This window comes from Mercenaria mercenaria, chromosome 5, assembly GCF_021730395.1.
Source record: "Mercenaria mercenaria strain notata chromosome 5, MADL_Memer_1, whole genome shotgun sequence".
Classification (NCBI taxonomy): Eukaryota; Metazoa; Mollusca; class Bivalvia; order Venerida; family Veneridae; genus Mercenaria; species Mercenaria mercenaria.
In genome coordinates this window covers 92,777,790-92,796,442 of record NC_069365.1, presented here as the reverse complement: position 1 = coordinate 92,796,442, position 18,653 = coordinate 92,777,790, and the positions used below count along the sequence as shown (strand labels likewise).

Genomic DNA, 18,653 nt, shown 5'->3' with positions numbered 1-18,653 from the left:
AACTATCCAATGAAACAATGCTTAACCAAATAAATAATAAATAAAACCAAAATCGAAGAAACCTAAAATATGTCATTTTTTGTTTTGTTTTGAACTCGTTGTAAACACAGACCTTTAGTGCGTAGGTTAATAAAAGAACGAATCCCCTAGAAATTGCTAGTCAGCCTTAAACAAGTAAGCGCTCATAAGTCTGTTTTCCTTCAGCGGCCTAGAGTTTGGATTTTCGATGTCACTATAAAACAACTGATTCGAATTACAATATACTTTCCCTTTAGATCCTAACATAATTTAGATAAGAAATAAAAGAATACACTTGCATTTCTTTTTACAATATACTGCCAAACTTACTAATCTGTACATTTAAATTACTCCGAAATGATTTATTTAGGGAATGCCTGGATATCAGAACAAATTTCTAGGAGACTGGGCCATTTAAAACTGATCACGAACGTGAGCAATTAAAGAAATATTTAGCATTAACAGACATAGATAATCATCTGTGTAACTACCATTTTTTTTACGGAAGATCCGCGGGACATTGTGCATCCTTTTATAAATTGACTCGAGGAAACGAGTAAACTCTGGTCAGACGATTGTTAGAATAGGAAAAATGGAAACCCATAGGCACCCAACACTTGATACAAATGAAAAGGTTGCAGGCTCGGTTTGACTGAGCCTATTCATCGACGGTATTGGAAAGGCATGCAACCGCCCACGGCCTATATCTCGTGTCAAGAAAACACTATCTGATTCCGACAATTCAATTACTGAAATATTAACTCGAAAGGTTGTAAATACTCAATTATCTCGTATTCATGATTGCTACTAGTATCACGATCCCATGAGTTAAGGTCTCGTGACCACGTGACAGAATAAAACAGACGTTTGTCCCTTCGGAGCTTTCGTAGTTTTTACAAACGTGGTTAATTTCTTTTACAGACGTTTCTGTTTTGAGCATCTTCTCGAATTATTTGGCAGAAACAGAATTATGTATAGTCGTTCCAGGCAGAAACAATAGGAAAACAAAGCCAGAATGCATAGTTCATTAACTTTGCCAAACGTAGAGAATACCCCTGTTTTTCTCTTTACAACTGTAGACCAATAGGTAAAGTACTCCAATGTTTTCCGGACATTCTGCGCCTCACTGATATATAAAGATAGTGTATAGTGTATTACATTCAAAGATTATTGTATCTCATACGGGAAACATTGAAAAGAAACTTTGTTTGTTTATTTTTTTATTGTTATTGATTCGTTTTAAATTCAAAGATGAAGACCGAATTGTTTTGTTTAGGAGTTGCTGTACTGTTTCTGACTAAAGAGACTTTAACACAAATTGAGGTAAGTGTTTAAGTAAATTCAGTACATTGTCACTGTTTTTGTTATTGATCAACCCATAAACATCTGCCTTCATATAACATTACGTGTCTCAACTTTTTTATAAAATGTATTTATTTGAATTTCGCAATGATATGATATGATTCATCTTACTAATGCACCGTATTGTTTTAAAGTCATATAAATATACATAGAGTTGCGTCAGTACTATTTAAAAGAAAACAGAGGTGTATAGTTTGATATTTCCCCCCACTTGGAAATGGTTAAATATCTTACAAATATCAAACACACTTTTTTGTTTGAAGGGGCAGCACAAGTCTTTATTTTGTTTTTCTTGTCATCTTCTTCTTCCTAATGTTTTCGCTAGTTTTTGATAATTCTAGACCTTTTACTGTGGTTTTTCAGCGTTCCAAAATAGGTTGAAACCAGAAAATGGCATGATTTGATTTGTTGAGAATTTGATAAGTTATTGTTCTGAGCGCACGCTATATTGAAAAAAAGTGCTTTAAAAAGACTACTAGTATCAGAAGAAAATGAATTCATTTATTTATTTGGGTTTTACGGCGCACCAACACAGTATAGGTTATATGGCGCCAAGGAAGAAAATGAAGTATGAGTACATAATTCTAGATATATATCTTCTCTAAACTGGATGGGCAGAGTTTGACATTTTTTAAACTGGTCAACGTGCCATTCGAAAGTTTATTTTGGAAATGGATTTTGTAAAAGAAACAAAACAGATTGATACATTATCAGAAATAGACTATCAACGGCCACAAGTCAAAACATGAGATAAACACGACTTGTTTATGGATACTACACCGTTTCTTTGTTTCTTCAAGTGTTTGACTTGCTATGTAAGGAAATAATTTATCAGTAGTAAATTCACAATAAGTTACATCGTTACAATACTAACAGACAAACTATGAGCAAGTAAACAAAAAACAACACATACAACAAAGAGCTTTTGGTGATGTTTTTGTTTTGAATTTAACCTGAAATGTCTTTTCCTCAACTAAATTAGGTACCTGGTCTATAGGATTCAGAAAAACTGCACTGCAGTATAAACAAATTTTGATTATGACCTTTCAAATAACTCGTACATAGTCATAATGTAGGTCTAGAATAAAGGACATGTTCTTTTAGGAAATAGTTGTGGTCGGAAGGGGATGAAGAAAGTGTCTCTGGCGACAGAACTGTTGAACTTAATCTGACGGTTAAAATTCTTGGCATAGTACTTCTCCATTTCTTTTGTATCTTTAAAATCCCTTTCTTCCGCTTTGAAAAGGAATCTTTTCTAAGTTTTGACATTCTAAATTAACTATCACTACAGTATTGTAAATAATTGTTCAATTTTGTTTTGAACTGCAGCAAGAACAAGCATAAAGGGGCACGTATGACTTTGGCCAAAATCAACCTCACATTATGAGAAAAGATTGAACTCCGCATAAATGTTAAATATAGCACATACAAAGTTAGTAAAAGAAAGTAATAAAAGTCATCTTTGTATAACCGTTGATTGCTCAGAAAAGTATGATGGCTGATGAAGAAAATATGTCGTTATGCCACGTTGGGTGCGCGTGACTTTTGTAGAAGATTTCATTGGGTCGTCCTGGCGTCCGCGCCAACGCACCATAGCGAATATTTTTAGAGTTTTGTGTCGTTTTGGCGCGCGCCAACGCGACAAAACGAAACGAAACAAAGAACTAGACGCAACGAAACATTTTATTTCGCGTTGGCGTGCGCCCCAGTAACAGCGCACGGCAATATAAGCATACAGACACTAAATAGGAAAATTGCGCGAAAAAAGAATAATAATCATGGCAGATTCAAATAGTCCTCATTTTTTTGTTTTTGCTCTGTTGGCTATTTTGCTTATTTCTTTGAAATTATTTGCTGAAACCACATAATAGATCTATGCTTGACATGTAGGTAGCATTTTCATAATGAAATAATAACATGACAGAACTTTCATGGAAACTTAGATCATACACCACCACTACAATTTGGGGTCTCATCGTTTGACTGATTTTGCAGTTTTGGGTTTGAATGAAAATATTTTTTCTTGCAGCAACTTTTCTTTTGATTTTATTCAGCACTGACAATATTCTTCAAGAAAATGTAAGTTATAGACATTTAAAATGGGTTCGGATGTGTGTTGCAGCCATTGGTAATATGTTAATTTTCTATAGAATAAAGAAGAACAGCTATTTAGTTTTGTAACCTATAGTACATTTCGTTGTGTCATCCTGGCATGCGGGACCAATAAAATATTATGTTTCGTGTTGGCGCACGTGCCGACACGCCAAAACGAAATCTTTGTTAAAAGCTAGCACGCAATCGCGAAACAATGGAGCTTTTCATTTCGTATTGACGTGTGTGCTAACGCGCCAACACAAAACATTTGTTGATGGCGCGCGCCGGCACTACATAAAATGTTTCATTCTGTCGAGTTCTCTGATTCGTTACGTCGCGTTGTTTGTTCCGTTTTGTCGCGTTGACGCACGTGCCATGACGACAAATCGAACTATGCTACATGGTTAGAGAACACCAGTTGTTTTCTTATAGACTTCCATTATAACATTATGGCGTGTACGGACTTCCATAACTTGAAACATGTATAAAATGTAGCAAAGTTTGTCAAAATGTATAATGAAATACTTTAATTGTAGTAAAAATATTCCATTTTGAAAAAAATAACCACTTATTGTGTTTTTACATGATTGACCAATCAGAACGGACAAACATTACCTTATTCCCATGTATTCACTTACCTCATTCCCAGTAAGTTCCCTGTACTTTTTTGAATTGGTGGTCTCTGACCACATAGGCCTTAAACGCAAGCTTAATCAGCCAGGAGTCGGAATATTTCAAATAAGAATGTATTTTTTACTGTTTTATTCTAATACCGTTTAAAAACCATATTGGTGTTGGGACATGTCTGGAGGCATATACGAGTTATCTTTGACTTTTATTGTTTCATTTAGGGACGTTTTAGGGTACAGCATACTGTCTTGTAAACTTGTTTTACCCTTTTGCGATATTTTATTTTACGTTTGAGGAAGGTCATTTTCACCTAAACTCCTTTGAAACTATAAGACAAACAAAAATGATAAGCATGACCATATTCACTTACCGTTTGTAACGTTTACTTGCTGTTTTGAACTGAGTGGGGACCGAGTGGAAATTGAGTCGGTAAATTTTGAAATTATTTTGTAGTCGACACAATTATTATGCAAATTTTCAAGAGCAATGGAGATGGATTACCGGAGAAGCATTGCACATAATAATCGGTCATATTGTTATAAAATAGTTAAATAATAAAGAATATGTAATTGTAGACACTTCATCAATCATAATTTTGAAAAAAAAGACTTGATGAGAACAAATTTTGGGACTGTGTGGCGTGTCACAGCAAGTTAATCGGTTACTAGTAAACAGAAAATTGCGCATGTCGTATTTTCACTGGAGAAAAAAACCCTCTTAATATCAATTTTCCCATTTTTTCTTTGTAACTCTGCGTTATATCTGTCTACTTTTTTTACAGTTTGCATAGACAGTTTCTCTATGACAGAGAAAACCACATGCTTTACTGTTAAAAAGATGGGAACCGTAATTCTCCCGAGGTCTGAAAAATCATTGATATTTGGAGGGCTAATTTTCATGGGTTTCGTGGTTGGGTCAACAAATGGAACTTATCCCCAGCGAAACAGTAAAATTTCTTTGTGAGGGTCTGTGCACTACTCAAATTCCCCAGTGTTGATTTTGTCACTGACTCAAAGAAAGTGTTCCGTAGCGAAATGCAAAAAAGAACAATATCCAATTGGCTTTCCGTGCATCCGTCTGTCCTACATTTTGTCCGGAGCATAAACTTTAAAACCGTTGTAGGGGTTTTGTTAAAACTTCACAGAATAACAGAGGTCATTGAGAGGACATGTGCTGTAAAAGAACCATGTCTTGCTTAATTTTTAGTTATATCCCTAAAATATTAGATATACTGGAAGCGGGTGGGTGTGGGGGTGGGGTTGGGGGAGGGGATAAGATTTTTTTTATTTTGTGTTGTTTTCCTATTTCTATATTTTCATATTTTTCCATTTAAAGCCAGATCCTTACTTGATTGAAAAGATGTCCGAGGTGAGGAATATCTCTCAATGGTGCGAGCTTATGAATATGGAAGATTGCGAAAAAGGTAAAGCATGATTGTAATCTGACTAAAGTACTTGATCGTCTAAACGAAGATCTGAGAATGACCCATTCCATTCGCATTCGTCTTCTGCATACTTTGGATTTCCGATATTGCTATTTTTATTTTTCGCAAATCTATTTTTATTTGAACCAATCAGACGACTTGTTTCAACAAGCATTTGGCTGAATCACCAAAATAGCGTCGAATTTCAAAGGGTGAGAAAAATGTGCAGCCAGTCCAGGGCTCGAACCCGGGACCTCTCGCTTACAAGGTGAGTGCCTTACCAAATGAGCTAACCGGCTGTCTGACACCTTAAGTCATCAAGTCCGTACCATGACATATGATTTCTCTCAAAACACGAGGGCGTAGTCGCGATGTGGTCGCCATAAGAATTGTAAATATGAAAAACCGAGGCTAAATATAGATTTTTTAAACTTCTACTTTCACATACAAAATGTTGTAAGTAAGGCTCCGATTGGCTACCGGAAGGGCGTCAGAACGGGGCTATCAATAGCACGGCTTCAGATCCTATGTGCATAGCGTTAATTGGAGATGTACTTTAGTCAGATTGGGTTGGTTTGGTATTCATAATCATTAACAGCAGTAAAAACATCATTATCATCATCACTATCACATTTGTGAATATGTCATCATAGTAATAGTTTCGGAAATAAAACACTACAGTAAAACCTTATCCTGAAGCATTAAATACAGAAACTTATAAACACTGATTTCACGTCCTTCACTAAACTTTACCCTGCTGTATTTCTAAAATGGACTGGCCCATCATTCAGTTTGGGCAGTATCGCTTCTTATTCAAAGGGTGTTCACTGAAAATTTACCGACTGAATAGCGAACAGTGCAGACCGTGATCAGCCTGCACGTCTCCGTCTTGGTCTGCACTGGTCGCAAAGGCAAACCAGCTTGCCGTTAGCAGGTAAAGGTTAGGAAGGATAATCATTCGGGGCATTAGTATAAATGGCTATCAACAAGTTACGCACCTCAAAGAAAATTTAAAGTTGTTGGTATGAAAGAGCAAGACAGACTCAGCTTATACCACGATACACATTGAAAGTTATGGAACAGTATCAAGGCCAAAATTGTATCTCGCTTTGTGACATATCCATGTCACTATCTCACATGTTTATGCATACTATCATAACACCCAGAAGGTGGCATAATGGTTTACGTCGTATATGTCTCAACATATTATACTCATTACCCTTACATGAACTTTATCAACGTTTGATTTTTTTTTCTATTTAATGTATGACAATTTTCTACTCATGATATTACAGTATTATAGACCTGTGTACAATTGAGCATATTTTGTTGCCTCATAATTGACAGTAAATCAAAGGGAGAATACTCAATGTATTTTAATTTTAAATAAAGATTAGATTTCCTTACATGTACTCACAAGTATGTTTACTTTTGACACAGTAGTATTATATCTGTAAAACGTTGAGCATAATTGTATCTTCACGTTGGAACTTTCATTTTATGTTCATTTTGCATGCACTTAGACATTTTGTTCCTTAATAGGAACGTTTGCAGTCTCACATAAACCTACCGTATAATGAACGTCCCTTAAAGTAGCAAATAGTATACAACAGTCCTGCCGGTAAGAGAACACCAATTGTTTTCCCATAGACTTCCACTATATTATTATGGCGTGTACGGCCTTCCATGAATCGAAACATGTATATCCAATCACATTTTTTTCAAGAACTATCTTAGTTTCACCAATATATCGTACGAAAAATATATGAATAGTGATACTTTATTTAAGTAATTTTCGTGTGAATGAGATGACCCCTGTTTACATCGTTGTCATGGCGGGAGAAATTCATTTGATGAAACGTTTTTTCAATACACATAAAATGTAGCAAATTTTATCAAAATATATAATGAAATACTGTAAATGCAATAAAGATATTCCATTTTGGAAAAAAAATCACTTTTTGGGCTTGTTTACATGACTGACCAATCAGAACGCACAGACGCTACCTTATTCCAAGGTATACACTTACCTCATTCCCAGTAAGTCCCCTGTACTTTTTTGGAATTGGTGGTCTCTGACCTGCCATTGATATTTTACTGTAAATACTACACTTTACTTAGAAGTCATATTTTTCCCTTTTCATTCAACATGACAATTCTTGACACACAGTTCACAATACGCACTGTAGATACGTGGTCATCCGATGGGGCTGTCCCACAGACTGTTCACCTGTCGTAGGCGGACTTTGCATTACCTGATCATCCTCCTTAATGGATCAGATAGAGTATACAGGTACCTTATGCCTACCTAGCTGTGTCTATTGTTGATACTTGTTTCTGGTGACATTTATCCTAACCCAGGCCCTTCATCTTCGTGCAGCATCAATGGCACTTCATCTTCTGAATCATCTACTAGCCATGGCCTCAGAATCTTGAATTTTAACCTCCCTTATCGTTGCGAAAGACGTGGTAAGGCAGGTGGCGGTGTTCGTATTTACGTTCGGTCTCCTTGCCAATGTTCGTTCCGACCTGTCTCTAGATGGTCTTGATGGTCTTGAAGGCATCTGGGTAGAAATAATAATAAATTGTAAGATTGTAAGAAGCATCTTGTAGGTGATATATATCGCCATCCAGATGCAAACAACGATTACTGGCAGCTGTTGGAACAGAGTGTGGACCAGACGTTCTCTGTAAACTGTGAAAACGTTATCTTAACAGGAGAATTCAACATTTTAATATGCAATATTCCTCCTCAAACAAACTAGGCAGATTAATGTCTTTCTTATAACACCCAACAGCTTATCACCCACTCATTATACTGAGCACTGCTCTTCACTGATTGACCCGACATTTACTAAGGCTAACCAGCATGTTATTTCCAGCTTTGAATCTGACCCTTTTATTCCAAATTTGATTCGTTTTCACTGTCTTGTAGTCTTAAAGCTTAGTAAACCAAAACCTTACAGTGTCAATGGTGATTACGCAGCATACGTAAATAAACTAAATTCGGTTGGCCGGGAATCTATTTTATCTAACCCTAATCCTAATCAAATTCAATCTTCAACCGACACAATACTCTCGAAAGCTTCCAAGGTGATTCCTAACAAAACTGTCACTTATATAAGGCCATCAGATGTTCCTTGGATGAGATGAACAATAACATAAGAAAATTTGTACGTAAAAGCAACAAAATTCACACAAAAAGCTAAACAATCTGGGAAAAATTTAGAAAATTCAAAAATGGCGTCACCAAAGTCATAAAAATATAAACAATAATATCAAAATAAACATATTGAAAAAACTTTACGCAGACAACATATGTGCAAAAGATTGGCTTTAAACTATGCAAACAACTTACCATAAAACAAAGAACAAACAGCCTACCTCCATTTCACCACAACAGTCAAGAAGTAACATTAGATCTCTTCTTAAATACTACTTCTGCTCACAGTCCAAGCTAGACGATAAAGATGTCTCTCTTCGACTTGTTCCCGACACAGTGGTGCCAGTCCTCTCTAGCGACGTCTTCGATATATGTAATGGTACTGATCGCCTGTCTATTCCATTTAGTCCGGTTATTAGTTTAAGAAAGGGTTTTTTAATATTATTTTTGAATCTATGCTCTCTGCCAGTCATTTCAAAATACCATGTCCGATAGCAAAATGAGTATTTTATGCTAGTAAAGAAAGTTCATTGTATCCAAACTGAATTTAACACACGGGCATGTGCATTTAAGAATGCGATATAGCTTTTTTCAATTGTCAAAATTATGATGTTAACAAGCCAGATAACGACACGGATATGTTACAATATACAAAGCAATTTTGCATCAATTCTGTTCCATAGAAAATAATTTGATCATTTTTTTCACTGTCGGACACATGTATACTTAAACAAAGAATTAAATTGTTCAGTAATATACATTACAAAACAGTTTTTCAAAAGTTCAAACATTTGTAACAGAATTTGGAATAATTTGAACAAAGTCAGACAAGTTCTACAAGTTCTGGTATTTATTATACTGACTGACTAAAACGGAAGTGCGATCTTAATAGAAATGTTTATCATTTCAGTTATAGAAGAGGCTGTCACAACGGAAGCCGTCGACGAGACAGGGGAGAAAATTGTAGTATCTGGAGGTAAGTATTCTCTGTCACAGGGTAATAAGGTCGAAATGAAAAAAAATCATCTCGTCCCCCTGTAGGTAGGTCTAACCCGCGCATCTCACCCCATGTAGTGGGTCTAACCCTCACATCTCGGCTTGTGAAGTAGATACAATTGGTCCTTTACAGTTACAAACGCACGCTCGATAGTTGACTTCAAAATAACCTTTAAGCCTAATTCACCCGGTGAACATTTATGACTCGCAGGTGCTATGTTATAATAAATCAAAGTCGACATTATGTACATAACCGGTCTTAACATAGGTCTTTTCTTCTCTAACAAGTCTTAAGACATTCATCCGATTTGTAGAGGAACCCCAATGTAAAAACCACCGTTTAACGCTGCAGTTCCAGTGAAGAATTTCGCTTTTTGGTCTTTCAGATGAAGAAGAACCAAAAGTTGCCTTATTTGATGCGTGCAATCCCCGTGGACAAACGATAGCGTTGCCACGTCATCCTGACCCTGACATCACAGTTTGGCCTCCGTGTACACGTGCGCAGAGATGTGGTGGCTGCTGCACGAGTGATGTGTTCTCCTGTGAACCTACTGCTATCTCAGAAAAATTTGTAAAGGTATTACGCCAGTTATTCAGCATTTATATTAAAGAGATTGTTCATCTTTAAGGCATAAATATCTGAAATTAACAGGACCAAATCATATAAAGAATGCATTTTACAGCTGATAGAAATTTATAAAACTTTGACAGTTTTTACTCGTTGAAAAGTTAAACTGATGTATTATGAGGACTAGAGTAACTATATAGTTTGTACGCCTCGTGTGATCGAGACCTTGCTAAATCCACTTGAATTGAATACTCCCCAGATCCAGCTCCTCTTATAGTTATCCTTTATAAATGTACGCATCTTTCAGCGGATGTGACGTTATTATGCTCTGAGACATACACCTATTTATTATATACCTATATAAATTCTGTCAAAAGTACAGCTTGTATTTTACAAGTAAATATGAACAGGCAGAAAAAATCCGTATTGTACTTTTTGTATTGTATGTTACCGGACTACTTTAATTTAATATGCATGACCCGACATAGTTCATAAAACTTCACCCAGTTCTATTTAACATCGACAAAAGTTCGATAACAGAAAAAAGGTGGAGGTATATAATAAAAGGGTCATTATAACAGTAGCTAGACCTGGGATTTTGTATTTGGCTCTCGTGGATTTTATAAGGTCGGATCACACTCGACTTGCGCACCTCGTGAGATCCGATCTGACAAAATCCACTCGAGTTGAATACAGCATCCCAGATCGAGCTACTACTATAATAACCCTATTTCATTTACCGGGCCAGATCGTGAACTTTCACGAAGACGGTCCAAACACCTGCGAATTGCGGAATCGGATTTCCACCAAGAGAAATAGAACCATTATTGTTGCCAGTTAGTATTAATTTGTGATAAATGAATTGTATTTTTACAGAATATTCATTGAAATGCGACAAAAATATCCATCTAGGTTACTAAACTCTTCATTTCAATAGTGAGAATTACTTGTACATTTCAGGTATTTGATACCCGTTTACCTTACCCAGGAGCTCATAGGTTCAAATTCTTGGGTGTACGAATTGTGAAGATTATAGAGCACCTTCACTGTGATGCACAATGTAAAACAAAGGAACATGAGTGTCATAAATATCAGAAGTATGTTTGAAGCTTTACGCATTTTTTTTCTTCAGACATGTGCTGCAATCATAAGCTATGCACTTTAAACAGAAGAACGAATCACTACAAAAACAATATAATCAACAGTTCTAAATTTGTTTCATTACATGTGACCTTTAAAAAATGACCCCAAAATGAGTAGGGGTCATCTTTTCTTCATGTATATATTATATTTATTATATTATACCAGATTTATATAGCGCTCTTTCCATAATAAACACGTTTAAAGGCGCTTTACATATAGCAAACGCAGTGACACAGGGCAAGAAATTCATCCTCTACTAGTACAGTCACAGAGCGATCTGACCAGAGGGACAGAGTGGAAAAAAGCCCTCCAAAGAACAGATAGAGAGAAATCCTGTTTAGATACAGGCCTGTCCGGCTAACGTAGCCTTTGCGAATAGACAGTCTGGTTCTTTAACGTGTCTGGTTAATGGTTAAAGCTCTTTTTAAACGAATAGTCATTTTTACCTAAGCTTTAGACCCACTGACCTCAAAAAACAGTGGGGAAATTCGCTGCCCATGGGAAAATTGCCTGCTACAATTGAGAGTCGTAGGTCATTTAACTTTTGAAATATTGAGCGGAAATGATTTTGTACTAACATCCATTGTGACCTGGCCTCCGACCCCAAAATCAATAGGGGTCATCTTCTGCACACTGGCAATGTGTCTGCAACATTCAAGGCTCGTAGGTCAAATAGATCTCAAAACATTGAGAAGAATTACAAAAAATGGCCTTTTTATACTATCAGTCAGTATGACATTGACCCCCGACAATAAGAGTCACCCACTACGCATTTGAAATCTGTTTGACAAGTAAGATGCATTCTCTAGATACAGAGCGGAAGGTGTTTTTGTGCTTTGAGAATGTTAGACAGAAGAGGATAAAAAGTGAGCAAAATGGGTTTTGCCCATGTAGTCATTGTAAACTCTGACCTTATCATGTCTAAATCAACAGGAGTCATCCTTTGTCCATAAGCATGCCAAGTTTGAGGGTCGTAGGTCGATGTATTCATTTAGATATTGAGCGTAAACAGTTTTCGTAATAATACCTATTGTGACATTGACCTTTGACAAATTTATCTAAAAATCATTAAGGATCATCTACTGAGCAATCTTCATATCAAGTGCTTTTACAAGTACTGAGCGGAAACGCTTTTTGCCTGTGAACTTGACCTATGACTCACTCGGACCTCAAAATAAATAAAAGTTTTTCACAGCCAAGGGACACTTCGCTTCCAAGTTGAAGGATCATATGTCAAATGGCTCCCAAGATACTCAGTGGAAACTACAAATGTATGTTTGTATAAACACTTAACGTGACCTTGACTTTGACTTAGACTTACTGACTTCAAAATCTTCGTCCTCAAAATTAATTTAAATTATCCGCCACCTGTGAGCAATGTCTGTCATGTTTAAAGGATCATAGGTAAAATGCTTCGTGTGTTATTGAGCGGAATCGAAATTCCTACAGACAGACAGACTTACAGACGGACGAACTGCGCCTTCACATAATACATCCCTGCGGGCGTATAAGATATTCGAAACTTTTCAGAAGAATGTGTATAAAAGAATTAACAACCTCTTAAATTTTTGAAACTTGGAAGTCTTTACAAGTTTCAAATGTAGATTCAAAACATTAATTAATCTGGGTCATGCAACGTTGTTTTTCTTTGACTGCTCAGGTACGACCATCGACGATGTAGATGCTATTGCCGACCTGAGAGACTTCAACTTAAGTATACATGCAGCGAAGACCAGATCTGGGATGAAAATGAATGTGACTGCATCTGCCCAAATCGAAATACAATCGTGTGCCCTGACCCTTCCTATTTCAGTTCACAAACGTGCAAGTAAGTATGTGTGCATCTGTCACATTAACGTTTAAAATCGTAAATTTTCCATATTGCAGTTCGCGAGTTTTGACAATTTCTTCTTCTTCTATACAAATGTCGTTTACGCGAACCGCCTTAACGTATACATTTGTGAAGGACTTACCAAAACCTCATTTTCCCTCTATTTTACCAGCATTATGAAGTCCTGCCATTTTTTTTTAGGTCAGTAACAAAGTTTTTACCTTTACAAAGACTGTGCCTATGAAGGGACATGCCTATATAGGACCCCAACAGTTATAGTCGTGCAGTGAAACTACTTTTTAAGGTGGTAATATATGTTTAAGGAATGTCGTCATCTTTTTAGGTGTACACTGAAGATGGGTGTCAGTGGTGAAATTGACCTTGAGAAGCTGTTTGAACAACTGGACAGAGGCGATTTCGGCCAAGATATTCTCCTGAACACCCAGACCAACGGTGAATATAATGACACGGATATAATTGCTGGCAATATAATTGTGGACGAAGCAACGCCACCTAGTGGAAAAGATTCTTCCGGAGAGAACGCCGGAACCAATGGTCAGTAATTGTATCATAAAATAAAAATAATTTGCATGGGATTTATTTCCGCGGAATTTTCTCTTCGCGAAAATAAACAAACTGCGTGAAAGTGTTATTATTGTTATAAAAACAAGCGACACATATATCGCGAATATTCTACCGCGCCTATAAAATATAATGCGTTAGATAGAATTCGCGTTTTATATATATAGCTGTTTTATTCCCTTAAATAATAACTTTTATCATTGGCGATATTTGTGATGTTCATATAAAATTAAACCTTGTATGATCACATGACATCACATTTTTCTGTCGGTCAAACCTTGGCCATTGTCGGACTTACTTGCCGTTATTCCGATCATACGGACATCTGTGTTATAAGAGCATGTTAACTGGGTAACTTGTTTCAATACATGTGCTTTCTAAACACAAAGAAAATCACTGTAATAAAAAGTCTTAAATTTGCTTTATTTAAAGTAGTTGACCCCAAGGCTAATTACAGTCGGCAAACCACTCATTCTAAACGCGTTTTCTGTATTTTCCGTTTTCACGGAAAGTTATGTGCACATTGAGCTAGTTTATGTCCGAAGTATGCCGAGTTGTCTTACGATAATACGGAATTACACGGAAATTACCGAAGGTCATTACGGGTTCACTACCTTAAACAGAAAAATGAGCTGTACTATATGTAACTTAATCGGCTATAGCCCCTTAAACAGGCATTGGGTCAGCATTTGAATTTTTTGATAGATTTCAATTTTTGTCCAAAATTTTTGTTTTTATTTGCTTTTTCCGTTAGCTCGGACGGTTTTTTAAAGCCAAACTGAGCTTATATTGCTCCTTTTCGACTGTTACCCAGTATGTTAAAGGCATTTGTTTAAATGTCCAGAAATCAGTTAAGAGTCTGTCAAAATAAATCGGTTGCCCCATTTCTACAGGCAAAGTGAAGGGGAAAGGCGAAGATGAAAATGGAAATGATGACGAGGATGAAACGACAACGTTTTCGCAATCCTCTTCTACATCAGCACACTCGACTTCAACAGCAACATCTACAACTACTGCAACAACCACGACGACGACGACAACAACAACAACAACACCAACAACAACAACAACCGCACCCAAGTAAGCTAAACTAATTTCCAAACTGCGGCCAGACCTGTTTAAAAACACCATGCTTAGGGAAGTCAAAAAATGATCTTAATAAACAGGTGGTGTAAGATGAATAAAAAATGATTAATTTGAAAATGAAAGTAGTGGTCTTAAGCATGGATTTGACAGCATTAAAGGGACAGTTTCAAAGTAATTGTTATATTCGTGCAAACATATTAGGACCGTTTCAAAGTAATCATTATATACGTGCAATCATATTACAATGTTAACCCTTATCATACTGGACACGATTGATTCTGCCTTTGCGACCAGTGTAGATCATGGTCATTTTATGTCTTAACGTTGATTTTCTTTTCAGACCAACTACTTGCGTTCCGCCAAAGCCCTGTTGGGGCAACTGGGAGCCAAGGCGACTGAAAAACGGAAAATGTCGGTGTTTTCCGGCGTTTGGTTGAGTTAGTGGACTAAATACGAAGTTGTTATATTCCAAAAGTTATACATATATATATCTTCTTGTGTATATTTGGTTTAAAGTTTTCACTGTAAATATCAAATGAATGCCAACTGAGATTCACTTCTCAAGAACATACAAATGACTAAGAACAGTTAAAAATGAGGTTGAAAGATTTATCTATATTTATGTATTATTCCATGTATTATGTACTGTACATGTTGTATTACAAAAGTGCTAGTGAGGTGTGACAATAAAGATCCCTCCGAAGGACTGACTATTCATGGGTTTGGCAAGAAACGGTATGAATTTTAGCTAACCAAGTATGAACGTAATAAGTTTGAAGCTCTATCTGTTCATCCAGAGAGAGAAATGACACCCTAGAACAGTCTTTATCTTCAAAGTGTTCGGCCCTGTGAAACCGCATTATAACTTTGATAATCTCTACCGTTTTAACGCGATGGTTAATGTGTATGTGTGTTTTTATTTCCATTGTAGAACGACAAACGGAAAGAATTGTTATGTTTCGAAGAATAAATTAGGTAATGATACATTTTCCAGGCAATATGTACTACTTTCCTTCAATATTTATATTTTTATACTACATGTACCATGCGGTGTTTTTGAATCGTCTGCTATGATGGAGATTAATGGCCCTCTCGTCCCGAATCAAGTTCAATCTAACATACACGTAGTTTTTTGAAAACAAGTCATTTAAACGCCAAAACGGTTATGATAAGTTATGATTGTTTCACAAGTCGATTTTTGTTGAGTTTTAACAGATAAATCCATCGGAAACGGTAAATGCTTCAGCATAATCCACAATACAGACATACAGTCAGACAGACATACAGTCAGACAGACAAACAGGTAGATTCCAGATGGAAGTAAATCTAAGGGAAACTGTCTTACTGGTTTATGAAAAAATAACAAAGTTAAAATTCAAGTTCATTACGATTTACCAGCATATTATCAGCTTTTATCGTTCGACTGCATTAGCGCTTCTCTTCAGCAAATACAGTTTAATCTAGATAGAACTACTTAATGGCTATAAGTTATTAACTTACTCCAGAAGTTGAAATAAAAACATTTATCTGATCAGCTAAATTACGTACAATAATACACGGTATGACTTTAATTTTTAAGGGCATTTGCGTACATTTATGCAAAGCTGAAGAATGTTGGTAATTTCGTTTCGTTAGTTTCAAAACATATTCCTTTGCCGATAAACATATAATAACGCTCTTGTGTTGTGTGAAATCTTTCAATTGTTTTTATCACACAGACCCCCAACCCCAAAGAAGCGTTGGTCTCCCAAGTTTATTTAACAAGTTGCGCACTCAACTATTCGACAGTTTCTAAGTCATACAAGGGCCAAAACTTGGTAATAAAATCTGTAAAAATCCTCTGGAAGCATAGAATGGAACCAAGGAAAATAATAGCAGCCTATCTTTGACTGAGTCTGTTCGTGAGAGATAATGAAATGTACAACATCTCTCACGCTCCCTAGCACCGGCATAAGCGGAACTCTATGATACATCTTTTAAGTAGATTCCATGATCCCAAAAAGACCAGATAAGATAACAACACTAAATCCAAGTACGGGGAGGGAGACTTTTACAGCCACCACACGGCACTTTAAGACTGATGTTGTGATAGTTAATAAAACATGTAAAATGACTTATGTAACTGAATTATTTGAGCCGCGCCATGAGAAAACCAACATAATGGGTTTGCGACCAGCATGGATCCAGACCAGCCTGCGCATCCGCGCAGTCTGGTCAGGATCCATGCTGTTCGCTTTTAAAGCCTATTGGAATTGGAGAAACTGTTAGCGAACAGCATGGATCCTGACCAGACTGCGCGGATGCGCAGGCTGGTCTGGATCCATGCTGGTCGCAAAGCCACTATGTTGGTTTTCACATGGCACGGCTCATTTTATGATTTTTTGACACTTATTACAAACTGAAATTTTGTTATTGCAATGCAAATTCTTCAATCAAATATTACAGTTAAAATAAGAGCCATAATTGCATCTGCTTTCAACATTGTGTTCTCTATTATGAATGGTCGCTGAACGAGAAAGATGTCTTCTGTGAAGTTTCATTGCGATGTATGTAGTTGTTGCTGATACACAGCTTGACAATTTCACTCAAAACGTCATCCAAACTTTTAACTTGAAAAGGGGTCAAAATTGGAATAAAATTCAACAAAGACTTATCTAACTTTTTTTTATCGCAATATGTTTGGTGGCTTTGAAACATCTGAAATTTCAATCCAACACATATAGTTGATAATTAGATGCAGCTTGATTGTTTATTAATCATATTTTCTAAGTTGAAAACGAGCCAATATTTGTATAAACTTCAAACAAGTTATTCAACTTGGTTATTTCAGCAGGTCTAATGACTTGAATGGAGTTCTTACTAAGATTAAGCTTGATATCTGATTGTATGCAAAACTTTGACGGAATTTTTTAGCCGAAAAAGGGTCATTAAATTTCACCAAGAGTTATATAACTTGGTTATTTTAGAAACCCAGATGACTGGGATGCATTTTCCGGAGTTTCAATTCAATTTCTATGGTAGTTACTGAGATACAGCTTGAAAGTTAGTTGCACGCAAAACTTTTACTAAGTATAAAAGGGCCATAGTTTGAATTAAATTCCACCAAGAGTTGTTTTACTCGATTATTTCAGTAGGTTTGATGCCGGGTAACTATTGTATGAAGTTTCAATTCATGACAATGTCATTACAACAAAATCTCTCCATAAATCAATTTTTTTTGAAAAAGTTTGATTGAAAAACTACCAAGAAATTTCATGTGAAGTTTGACCAAAACTGCTCGAGTGGTTTAGGGCGAAATGTTATTTGAACAAAAATGTGAATGGTTCCGTGTTTATTACTTTAAGCTCGCTAAGGAAGCTTATATTAATATATCTCGGGTCCGCTTCCTGGAAGAACCAATTTTGCTGACATATGAAAAAGTGCGGCTGTGACCTCAGTGTTGCTGTTTTCACTTGACTCCATACCGGTGGTTTAAACAACGTACATAGTCACATGAGTTTTAGTTTGACGTATAAGTAAGCCGGAGACCATCATGTTTGAAGGCAATATATACTAATTCTTTCAAAATATCCTGTCAGTTGAGCAGATACGATATGAACACGTTTATTGATAAAGGGTCATAATACCTTTAATTAAAATGTGGCTGTCAGGTGTTTTTTGTTTTGTTTTGTACATAAAATATATTATTCTCTTATTAAAGTCAATGCTTGATGATTGTTTTCTCATTTATGTTTTATAGGTTTGACTTTATGATTGA

At 36.2% G+C, this 18,653-nt stretch overlaps 1 protein-coding gene across 1 annotated transcript; it reads left to right on the top strand.

Moving 5' to 3' along the window:
- Positions 1 to 1,123: 1,123 nt before the first annotated feature.
- LOC123557957 (uncharacterized) lies at positions 1,124 to 18,607 on the top strand. Its single transcript, XM_045349785.2, has 9 exons — positions 1,124 to 1,341; positions 5,440 to 5,527; positions 9,601 to 9,666; positions 10,073 to 10,263; positions 11,215 to 11,351; positions 13,058 to 13,225; positions 13,572 to 13,783; positions 14,704 to 14,890; positions 15,237 to 18,607. Exons 1-9 carry the CDS (start codon positions 1,270 to 1,272, stop codon positions 15,331 to 15,333), a joined length of 1,218 nt encoding a protein of 405 aa, XP_045205720.2. The 5' UTR covers positions 1,124 to 1,269; the 3' UTR covers positions 15,334 to 18,607.
- The last annotated feature ends 46 nt before the right edge of the window (positions 18,608 to 18,653 follow it).